The 12,397-nt window shown below is 43.2% G+C and overlaps 1 protein-coding gene across 3 annotated transcripts in view; it reads right to left on the reverse strand.

The window, feature by feature from the left end:
- ankrd44 (ankyrin repeat domain 44) overlaps positions 1–12,397 on the reverse strand; it is a 61,902-nt gene that overhangs the window by 27,818 nt on the left and 21,687 nt on the right. For all 3 annotated transcript variants that reach the window (XM_038298466.1, XM_038298469.1, XM_038298467.1), the window contains exons 3-6: positions 9,478–9,556; positions 9,064–9,134; positions 2,922–3,122; positions 2,624–2,711 (exon numbers count right to left, since the gene is read on the reverse strand). In XM_038298466.1, the coding sequence (XP_038154394.1) occupies positions 2,624–2,711; positions 2,922–3,122; positions 9,064–9,134; positions 9,478–9,556 (439 nt within the window). The remainder of the gene's footprint in view (positions 1–2,623; positions 2,712–2,921; positions 3,123–9,063; positions 9,135–9,477; positions 9,557–12,397) is intronic.

Below are 12,397 nucleotides of genomic sequence, written 5' to 3' on the forward strand. Positions count from 1 at the left end.
ACCCTGGACAGAGAGGCGGGGTCCACCCTTGACAGAGAGGCGGGGTCCACCCTGGACAGGTCTCCAGTCCATCGCTGAGTAACTGACTAACCTATCGATTATTTTTTGAGGCTTCATTAAAGCTATAGTGGTCCTCCTAACTGTCAATCATTCTGGTGATATATTTACATAGGGCCGTCCCATGCGCTCATCCTGTTAGCTATCTTTTTCTGCCCACTTTCAGGCGTACATCTATGGTGAGCTACGGTTTCAGACAGTCACTGATGCTCACCTTTGAAACAGAGTTTATACAGGAATAAGTAACTGTAATTTAATGTTCTTTAATGCTCTTAGAAATAATTGTAATGCCATCAACAAGTATACATATATATAAACATACATACATATATATATATATATATATATATATATATATATATATATATATATATATATATATATATATATATATATATATATATATATATATATATATATATATATATATATATGTATATGTATATATGTATCATTGACAGGCTGCAGCCATGTCCCCAATTCCTCGTTTTCCAGCCACCTTTGTTGAAATGCGCATTTTCCAATTCTCTTGCTTTTTCTCCGAATGTACGACTTTACCATCAACTGGAAGCAGTTTCATGCAAACATGCGGAACCAGTTCTATCTGATATATCTGAAGAAATTCATTTTATAATTTTAACAAATTTTAATGCCAATTAACGCCTTTCATTTAAAATATAATAATTTTATGGCGTTTTATGATTGTTAATGACCTGCGGAAACCCTGTGAAAATGGCTGAGGGTCGCAACAGAAAAAGTGTCTACGAAGTGTATGAGAAGAAAAGAAAGGCCTTGGAAGAGGCAGATATATCCCAGAATGCTTTGCATGGAGAGCTCTCCTCGCAAAGCACTATGGGATTTGCTGTCGCTACAAACAGCGGCGACTGATAACAAAGATGGCGCAGGCACCGAGCGGCGGACCAACAGTGAAGTGATCATCTGTCCGAACGGTCCGTTAACTGAGTTTACTTTAAAGTCCACCATATAGCCCCCCCTGTATCTAGTGATGGAGGGATGTAGGGCGGACGTTCAGGCTAAGTTAGCTTGTATGAGCTATGAGAACAGCTACTTTAAAAGTTGAGCGTGCACGAGGAGAAATGGGCTCCCTCACGCTCTCGCACGCGCATTTTTTATTATAGTGGAGGGGGCCCATCTTTTAAAAAATTCAAGATCCTCCACAATACCTTTAAGCTTCTACGTCTGATCTCCGATCATTTAAGTAAATTACATTTCTAAATAAATGTTTGAAACCAAGAAGTTTCATACCTATATTTCATATTTTAAATTAATTGCAATAACATAAAGAATACACACACACACACACACATACTGGTTCTGCTTATGTAGTGAGGACCATGTGTTGACTCCCATTGACTTCCATTGGTTTTCAGTCATTTTCAACCCTTTCTATGCCCTAACCCTAAACCTAACCATTACCAATGCATACCTCACCATAACCCTAACCAACTGACACCTTAGCCCTAAATCTAACCATTAACAAATAGCATGTAAGGACCATCAAAATGTTCTCACTTTGCAATAACTGGTCCTCCATCTGATGCTGAAATTGGAAAAATGTCCTCACTCTGAGGGCTAGACAGGTACACACATTATTTCCTGCTGAACAGGAAATAAAAAACGTTTCTATTCTACCATCTATGTGAGAATAACCTCCAACACATTGAATCATGCAGGAATATGTTACTAGGATGAAATAACTTAATCAGAGGGATGGATTGGTGACGTTAGATAAATTTAATTATCTATTTTAGTCAAATCAAGATGTTTTTGCTTGTAGAGCAGGAATATTTATGATCATAAATATAATACAGAACACAGAGTCCCAAACATTTCAGCCTGAAACCCCAAAAATAACGACGTTACAATGCTTCTCTCTATGTTCCCTGATAAATATAAAGTTAAGTAACTATTTTAATGCTGGAATTATTTGTTTAAATATCATTTAGAGACTGCGAGATCAATAAAGCCCTGTTATTTGATAATAATAATAATATATTCTTTTAAACTAATGTTTCAATATTTAACAGTGTATTTAATAATTTAATGGTTTAGTTATTAATAAAAAAACAATATAAATAATAAATTGATATTTGAATCATGTATTAAATAAATAAATGTATTAATTAATAAATAGATCAATATTAAATCAGTTTATCTGTTTTATAAAACATTTATATAATGTGTTTTTAATTATTTTGGGCCTAAATATAACTGAGGGATTTCATCACAATCATTGTGAAAACTCTTCACTAGGTCTCATGTGACCCCTGGGGGGCCCTGACCCTCACTGGTGGTAAATATGACAGAACTCTGAGGGCGGGGCTCCGTCTGCGCGTCACCTCGCTCCTTAAAGTAACGACCCTTTCTGTTAAAATAAGTCTGATCAATAAGTAAAATGATTTTCAAACAGCAAAAAATTTTACATTTAGAATAAAAAAAAAAGTCCAAACAAACAAACGTATGATCTTATTATGAAGTTTAGATATTTTCCTGTTTTTTTTTTTTCTGGCGGCCAAAATGGAAGAAGCAGCTGATCTGTTCTCACCCATGAAAGCCGCCCAGTGCAGCGCGCGGCCGTCCTTCTTGTCGAAGGCGTTGATGTTGGCTCCTTTATCGAGCAGAAGGTTCACCATCTGAAAGCAGAGATTAGTTAGTCTGGGGGGGGGGGGTCCAGCTGCCCCGCAGGGCTAATTTAGGATCAGGCACATTTCTGAAGGGTTCTGTCAGAAATGAACAGCCCACTCAATAAATAACCGCCATGATTCAGCTGCAGTCGCCCGCCCGCCTGTTTCCTCCAGTCAGTCAACAGTTAGGGCACAGTGGGGGGGGGGGGTTTAGTGTACCTCAGTGTGGCCGTTCAGGGCAGCGTGGTGCAGCGCGGTTCGCCCGCCGCGGTCCGACACGTTCACGCTGCTCAGCAGAGGAATGATGACCTCGGCGCATCGTAGGGCGTTGTTGGCGGCGGCGACGTGCAGCGGCGTCTGCCAGTTCTTGTCCCGCGCGTTGACGTCCGCAGAGTGGCGGATCAGAACCCGCACGGCGTCCTGGAGGAGGGAAACCACAGAAATTAAGCTAAAAAGTAAGAAGTTATGATAAAAAAGATATAAAAGCATAATTTTTATATGGATAATTAATATTGGAACATTAACATTATGGATAGTTGCTTTTTTTATTTACTAAAACAATCTTTTGGGTCATTGGCTGATTCTGGAACCACTTTTTTGGGTGAAAAGCTGAGAAGTTTGGATAAACGCTCATCCCTACTTCACATAAAAAAGCAGATTTGCTAAATAGTAAAATCAAAAAGGAGAGAAATCCTATAGAAGCTTTTTTTTCTACCTACTATCAGTAATCACACTTTTCAGGAGAGAGACGCTGTTCTGTCAGATGAGCATACCCATAATCAATACCCGTTTATCCCTTTAGTTTTATACGAATAAGAGACTTTAAACTAGGGATGCACGATATCGGGATTTTGGCCGATATCCGATATGCCGATATTTTAAAACTCACGTAGCCGATAACCGATATCGATACCGATGTTAAAGCTGGACAAAAATAAGTAGTCATTGAAAATAGCAGTTTTGTTATCCATTTCTGACACTTTGAAAAATAATATACTCAAATATATTTTCATATGCTGATATCAAATAGATTTTTAAAAACGCGGTATCGATCTATTTTACTTTCAAAATCTGGTAAAATTTCATCGTTCTGTTACAAACTCTCGTGATATTTTGCAAATTCTTGTGAGATTTTGTTAGTAAAATAGATCGATGCCGCGTCAATATATCAACATATAAAAATATGGCAAAAGTTTGTGAATTTTCGGGGGATTTCGTAGCATAACGATGACATATAGCAACATTTCATTAGTAAAAGAGATTGATATGGTGTTTTTAAATGGCAATATATCAGCATATGAAGATATTGGGATATTTTAATGTATCAATATTTTTTCCCTCGTCTTTAGAAGTTTTTAAGTCTGTAAAAAAGAAGTTTTTGAGGAAGAAGTAGTATTTTTTATTTTTTTAGACTTTAGAAACTCAGAAGCTGATCAAATATCAGGTTAAATATCGGTGGGGTGGCCGATGTCCGATATTCAGTTTTAAGGCCGATACCAATAGGGGGCCGATTATATCGTGCATCCCTACTTTAAACTACCTCAACTGCCGTGTATCCCTTTATTCGTGTACAAAAAATGATTTAATTACTTACTTTTTGGTGTATTTTTTAAAAGTATGGCGATCTGACCTTAAATAGTTTTTTTTGTCCATGACTAAAGGGATACACGCTGGTTGAGGTAGTTTAAAGTCTATTTTTTTCGTTTAAAACTAAATGTCTTGCGTACGCTGGTCTGACAGAACACCAGCACTGCAAAAACCATCTGGAAATAAGTGAAAAGGTCTGAGGTGTGATTATCCTTAATTAGAGAAGCTAAATAAGAAGATCTGCCAATGGAATGAGGATTTCTACTCATTAAATAAGATAACTAGATAATACGCACTTGAAATGAGAAAATGTAATTGTATTTGTCGTATCTTTAAATGTTAATTATCTTGTTTCATTGGCAAAGTTTCTTACTTACCTCCACAATTTAAGAAAACCTTTTTTTCTTCTTTTTTTTTTTTATGGGGGGGAGTCCCAGAGAGGAAGGTGTGAATTACCGGTAAACAGAACAAAGACCCTCTGAGGATACATTTACCCCGTTTCCACTACCCTTGAAAAAACGATCCATGCCGAGACCGGTCCGAGTTAGGATCAGTTAACCAGGCCGAGCTCGGTTCTTACAACCGTTTACACATCACGCAATCTCCGTTCCTCGCCTCCTAGTGACGATCTGCGGTATTACTGCCAGTATTGAAGGAGGAAATCAAGCAGTTGGTGGCGGTAATGCACCAAAAGTTGTTTGCCAACCGCCATAAAGCACAAGAAGAAGAAGACGAACAAGGAGGGAATCAAGCAAATCAAAATGGCGGCGCCCGTCACATTCAGAAAGTTATGCTTGATTATCATTGCTGTACTTCGGTTTTATTATTTTAAATGTTGCGTGGAGAAGATTTTGATTGTTGTTTATAGTTGAAGAAGAAGTTGTTCTTCTTCTTCTGTTTCCGGAGGGGCATTACCGCCAACTACTGGAATGGAGGGTGAATCGCGATGTGCAGCCAGACGGAGATGACGCGTTCTGCTCATGCGCTCTCGTTATCAGAGAACCGAGCCAGGGAAAAACCGAGCCGAGCCCACCTCTGGAACTGGTCTGCAGTTAGCTCGGTTCGGTTGTGTCTAGCTCGGTTCAGTTCAGTTTCCATTTACACACGAACATTAAAAGATGGCGGCGCGAACGGACGCAGCGGCTTACGGCTCTCCATTCCAGTGCTACCGAAAGTACACTTTTCAGTCGCTCTTGGACATTGGATATCAATCACAGATATCTATTTCGAGTGACTTTCTTCGTAAGCACAACATTCCGGACGAGATAGCGAGACCACCCGGGTCTCCGTGGATTGTTGTCGGGTCCTGGAGAAGACGCAGGCGGAGGAGAGAGAGGAAGCAGAAGCGGGGCTGCCGGTCTGGCCTATTGCTAAGGCTACGTAAACAACCACACAAGCCGCCTCTCCCGAGCCTGTTTCTCTCCAACGCCAGATCCCTGCTGCATAAAATGGACGACCTGGATTTACACCTCACTGGAAATCGCTACGTCCGGGACTGCTGTGTGTTTATCATTACCGAAACTTGGCTTAACCCGGACATTCCCGATGCTAGCATGCAGCTAGCCAGCCGCACTCTGCTACGCGCGGACAGAACAATGGACTCCGGTAAGAGCAGAGGAGGGGGGCTTTGTATGTATGTGCATGACAACTGGTGCAACAACGGAACCATCATAGACAGCCACTGTTGTCCGGACCTCGAGTACATGATTGTTAGGTGCCGGCCTTTTTTCCTCCCGAGAGAGCTGACCGTAGTTATCGTCACGGCTGTTTACATCCCACCCGACGCCGATGTAAGCGCGGCACTCTCTCTCCTGCTGAACGCGGTGAGCGAACAACAACGAGCTCACCCCGACGGCTTTCACATCATAGCGGGGGATTTTAATAAGGCCAACCTAAAGTCTGTACTACCAAATTTCCATCAGCACGTGAAATGTGCCACGCGAGGCGAGAACACCTTGGACCACGTCTACACCAGCATCAGGCATGCTTACAGAGCCGTCCCCCTCCCCCATCTGGGAAAATCGGACCATCTGTCCCTACTGCTCTTTCCGGCCTACACCCCCCTCAGACGCAGAATCAGGCCCACCGTAAGGACCATCACCACCTGGCCTGAAGATGCACTTCACAAACTCAAAGACTGTTTTCAACGGACAAACTGGGACCTGTTCGAACACCAGGAGCTGGGAGCACACACAGACACAGTACTGGACTACATCCACTTCTGCACCAGTAATGTGACTGTGACCAAAACTATCCGGGTCTTCCCCAACCAGAAGCCCTGGATGACCAGTCAGGTCCGCTCCCTTCTTAGAGCCCGTGACGCCGCCTTCAGGTCAGGAGACAGAGCTCTGTATAGTGCTGCCAGAGCTGAGCTGAAGAGAGGGGTCAAAGAGGCTAAAGCAGACCACAGACAACGGCTGGAGTCCCAACTGTCCAGTAACAATACCCGTAAGGTGTGGCAGGGCATCCAGGAGATCACCAACTTCAGGGGCAGCGTCGTTCAAACTGAACAACAGGGCGCACAGCTGTCAGAGGAGCTAAACAGCTTCTTTGCTCGGTTTGGAGAATCCCAGCGGCCCTCCCCTGTCCCTGCCCTGTCCCCTCCCCCACCCAGCGCTGACACCCCCCCACTCACTGTCCAGGAGCACAACGTCAGGAAGGTGCTACTGGCAGTGAACCCCAGGAAGGCCGCAGGCCCAGACGGAGTCCCTGGCAAGGTGCTAAAGGCATGCGCGGGCGAGCTCGCCCCCACCTTCACCAGGCTCTTCAACCTGTCCTTGGCCCAAGCCACCGTTCCGTCCCGCCTGAAAACCTCCACCATCATCCCAGTGCCGAAGAAGTCTGCCATCACCAGCCTGAATGATTACCGCCCAGTGGCCCTCACTCCGGTAATCATGAAGTGCTTTGAGAAGCTGGTTCTTCAGCACATCAAGGACTGTCTCCCCCCACACCTGGATCCCCAACAGTTTGCATACCGGGCCAACCGATCCACAGAGGACGCCGTTGCCGTGGCTCTCCACTCTGCTGTGAACCACCTGGAGCAGCAGCAGAGCTACGTCCGGATGCTCTTTGTGGATTACAGCTCGGCCTTTAACACCATCCTCCCGGACAGACTCATCATCAAACTGGGCTCCCTTGGACTCCCCCCTCTCACATGTGCCTGGATTAACAACTTCCTGACCGACCGACCCCAGGCTGTGAGAGTTGGCCCCCACCTCTCCTCCACCCGCACGCTGAGCATCGGCTCCCCACAGGGCTGTGTGCTGAGCCCCCTCCTCTTCTGCCTCTACACCCACGATTGCAGACCGATCCACAACCACAACCAGATCATCAAGTACGCCGACGATACCGCTGTGGTCGGTCTCATCTCCAGGGGCGACGAGGCCGCCTACAGAGAGGAGGTCCTGAAGCTGGCTGATTGGTGCTCAGAGAACAATCTGACTCTGAACACCAAGAAAACCAACGAGCTCATCATAGACTTCAGGAGGCACAGCCCTGAGCCAGCTCCCCTCTTCATCAACGGCGAGCAGGTGGAGAGGGTTCACAGCGTCAAATACCTCGGCGTCCACATCTCTGACCGCATCACCTGGTCAGAGAACATCACCACCATCATCAAGAAGGCCCGGCAAAGGTTACACTTCCTGAGAATCCTCAGAAGGTATAACCTCAACTCTGATCTGTTGCTGGCCTTCTACCGCTCCTCCATCGAGAGCTTGCTGACCTACTGCATCATAGTATGGTTCGGCAGCTCCACCGCTGCCGACAGGGAGAGGCTGCAGAGGGTGATAAAGGCGGCGCAGAGGATTATCGGTCGCCCTCTCCCCTCCCTGGCAGACATTTACTCCACCCGGTGCCTCAGCAGAGCCAGGGCCATCTCCAAGGACAGCTCCCACCCTGGCTCCACCCTGTTTGACCTGTTGCCCTCTGGAAGGCGCTACAGGCAAATGAGGATCAGGACAAACAGACTCAAGAACAGTTTCTTCCCCCGAGCCATTGCCGCCCTCAACTCCGACCTGCACTGTCGGTCACTTTACACCTGTTTTGCACTATCCCCCCCCCCACAATCTGTGCCAGTACTGTTTTACATTTCCTTTTCACTGTTTACATTTCCTTTTCACTGTTTACATTTCCTTTTAATATATTTATATATATTTTTTGTAACTGTTTACATTTCCTTTCCTTTTAATATATCTATATATTTTTTATATATTTTTATTTTATTTTTATTTCACGGTAGCTGTTATGGAAGTCCCAAATCTCATTGTATTTGTCACAGAATATAATGACAATAAAGGCTTTTTGACTTTTGACTTTTTGACTTTGAAAAGTTATCTCAGTTACTGAGCTCGGACCAGTCTCGGCATAATGGGGTAATTATCTAACGTTAAAGCAGCTCTGTACCGACAGGAAACGGCGTCCCGCCAAAATAAAGTAAAAGACAGATTAAACTTGGCACGGCAGCTTTGGGGCATGACTTTATGTTCTTTGGACCTGCTGGTCTGACGAAGCTACGGTTCAACGGTTTGGTTAGGACTGGAGGAACAGGGGAGCCGTGAAGCACGGGGGAGGCAGCATGATGATGTGGCTGCAGAAAGCACTGATGCACAACAGGTGGAGAGTGAAAACCATGTGAGCAAACTGAAGAAACGTCTCAGGGAGAAGTTCAATCTTTGGCACAAACGACTGAAAGCAGGATCCAATCAGAGCGGTTCATGGAGGACGACCCACGCCATCATTTAGAAGGAACTTCTACCAAACGCTAACGTCTGCTCACCTCGCTGCGGGAAGCCACGGCGCGGTGCAGAGGGGTCAGCCACATGTTGTCTTTGGCGTTGACTCTGGCCCCTGCAGCATGGAAACATGTGAACAGAGCTGCTGATGTGCATCAATAACAGACATAAAAACAGGCGGTCAGAGAAGGGAGCGCACTGAGAGGGGCGACAAAAGGAAAACCACTCACATCCTTTTATGATTACGGCATTTCAGAATAAAGCCAAGTTAAAAAATATTTCAATAATAAAATAAAGGACTATTGTTTACAGATTAATTGTGCCCATAGATAATCTGTTAAACTCAGCTGTGATCATTTCACGGTGAGGAAGTGAAAAACATAAACAAAGAGGCTGATCTGAGGGAGGAGAAAACGACAGACGTTTGAATAAAGAAGATCACAGAGAGGGTTTCCTACCAGAGAGGATGAGGAGTTCGATGATCTCAGCATCGCCCAGGAATGCCGCTGCATGCAGCGGGGTGCGTTTCTCAGAATCCTGCAGGAACATCCAGGAAAAAAAAACATGACTGAACAGGCTGGAGACGCTGTGAGCAGGTCTGAAAAAAAAAAAAAAAAAGCTCAAAGGACAGAAAATTAGTCAAATCCTGACGTTTGACCCCTAAGACACAGTATTGGTCTCATCATAACAGCAAAATGCAGGTTTATTAGTGGCTCCTAGAGTTTCTAAAAGTAGAATGGGAGGCAGATCTTTTAGTTCTCAGGCTCCTCTCCTGTGGAACCAACTACCAGTTTTAGTCCGTGAGGCAGACACCCTGTCTACTTTTAAGGCTAGGCTTAAAACTTTCCTTTTTGATAAAGCTTCTAGTTAGAGTGGCTCAGGTTATCCTGATCTATCTCTATAGTTCTGCTGCTATAGGCTTAGACTGCTGGAGGACATAGGGACCCCTTTTTCATCATTCTGCTTCATTCTATCTCTATTCTCCCACTCTGCAGAATCTGTTAGTTCAATCTCTAACGTTCTGCTCTCTCTGCTTTTTCTCATAGTAGCTTCATCTGGTCTGTTCCTGTTTGGCTGTGACTCCATACTGGAGAGAAATATCAGCTGTGCTGCTTCTATCAACACCTTTGTTTCTAGTTTCTTCACCCGTGGAGCTGGTTGACAGTTGCCTTTTGTATCTATGCTTCTTTTTCTATGTCTGCTTCTGTCTCCTTGAACCCCAGTGGGCCTCAGCAGATGGCCGCTCACACTGAGCCTGGTTCTGCTGGAGGTTTCTTCCTGTTCAAAGGGAGTTTTTCCTCTCCACTGTCGCTACAAGCATGCTTAGTGTCAGGGATTGCTGAAGAGTCAATGAGTCGATGCAATCAGCTGGTTTTCCTTAGATAGAAAACTTTGAATCAATCTGACTGGATGATCTGGTTGAACTGGAAAGTGACCTGAGATGACATGATGCGAATTGGAGCTATAGAAATAAACTGAATAGAATTGATTTAGCTGCACCTACAGATCAGAGTAAATAGAGCTGGATGTACAGAATGTGAAGACACGTGGACATAAAGGCTCAATAAAACTTCTTACTGGGAACAAAAACATCCTTTGAGGGATTTCAGTTCTTATTATATAACAGAGCAGCTTTTAGCCTCCGGATGTGCTAAATAGTGACGGCCAAATCCACGGTAAGCACGGGGACAAACAGACGGAATTTCTAACTTCTACCTGCTGCAGATCTGTAATGTTTGCTTTCAGAAAATCCTGAATTAAACAGGAAACTGCAGTTTGTGGTCTTCAATTGCCTTGTTTTTCCAGATAAAAAAAATCTATTTCCTGCGTTTATCTGCAGCTTTAATAAAATCCTAGAATGCTAGAAAATAAAGATCCATATTTGTGGATTTATTTCCATTTATTGCAAAAATATTTTAAATATTCTCCTTACTTCTGGGAGCCGGCTTCTTTTTTTCTTACTTTATTCTGCTTTGTTTCGTCTAATTGTTGTATTTGTTTTACAAAAGTTTTTGGTTTTACTCTGCTTCTATTTTATTATCTATAAAGCATTTATAATTGTCCATGAACTGAATTGTGCTTTACAGATAAAATTGCCTTGGCAAGCAAAGATGCATTTCTATTGATGAGAGAATGTGATCTCTAAAAGGTAGTTTGGAAAAAATAGAAATTGCAAAACTTAATCTGAAAAAAATAAAACTTTAAAATATAAAATCTCTAACAAAACTTGGAAAAATAACAGGTGAGCCAGCACTGATTAAAGGAAAAGTCGCTCATATTCAGAAATTAAACGTCTGAAAGTTCTTTAAATCTGAAATGATTCCATCCTGTTCAATAAATGATCAGTGTTTTTAATTCAGAGTCATTTTCATGTGAATGGGCTTTACTGGAGGCATCCATGTTTGTCAAAGAACACTACTGCCACCTACTGGTTAGTGACGTCACGGTGCGGTATCAGCTGTTGATCAAGTCCCAGTGCTGTATCTGGTGTTTGTCACAACGCGCTATTATCCAAGTCATCTTGAAAACATTCTTCTTCCAAATGTTGGCTACATATTACGGGTTTTTTCTCTGGCCAGAAGTTCGATGGCAAATCCTCCCTCTTCAAGTTGGCGATCCAACGACCAACCCGTCCGTGGAGGATCAGGAATCAGAAAGGTGGAATAACTCTTTTTTTCACTTTTACCCGATGTATTCCAGCATCCAGCTGCCATGCACGTGGGCATTGTCAGTTTCACTATAGCTCTGGTGAATTTCAATGGTGAAGTCCTCTGGAAATCTTCAATAATTGTTGTTGATTGCAGATGTGTCTAGTAGTTCCCATTGATTTAGCTTGTAAAGCGGGGAGAATGGCGCTAGGCTTACCGCACCGTGACGTCACTGCTGGAAGACGGCAGGAGGGAGGGGTTACTATAAAAATGGCCGATCCCAGACTCAGTGATTGCAACAGAAATATTATTTTAATTTTTTTTTACTGATTAACTTTAAATTCATTAAATCACTACGAACGTAATAGTTTTAGGTATAAATAATGATCATTGATTATTCCTTCCTGAACGGACTTTTCCTTTAAGACAGCCGTGACTGATTTGAAAGCACTTTGCAGAACATTTTATAATGTTGTTTTTTGTTGTTTATTCATATAAATATACTGGTGTGATACCTTAATATGCATTTGATTGGTTTTTGGTAAACATCTATTTTAAAGTTATTGCCCCCCCCCCCTGTTTGGGTCAAAGCAGAACTTTAGAGGTCAGTAGAGAAATATCAGCTCCAGATCAGCCTTTCTCTCCGTTTATCATCTTATTGATGCAGTTTGGGTTTTTCAGGACCTTTTATAAGGATAATACAGGAAGGTGTTAAATCCTGCTTGGCAAT

The sequence above is a fragment of the Cyprinodon tularosa genome, unplaced genomic scaffold (assembly GCF_016077235.1).
Source record: "Cyprinodon tularosa strain WSP-4 unplaced genomic scaffold, ASM1607723v1 ctg408, whole genome shotgun sequence".
NCBI lineage: Eukaryota > Metazoa > Chordata > Actinopteri > Cyprinodontiformes > Cyprinodontidae > Cyprinodon > Cyprinodon tularosa.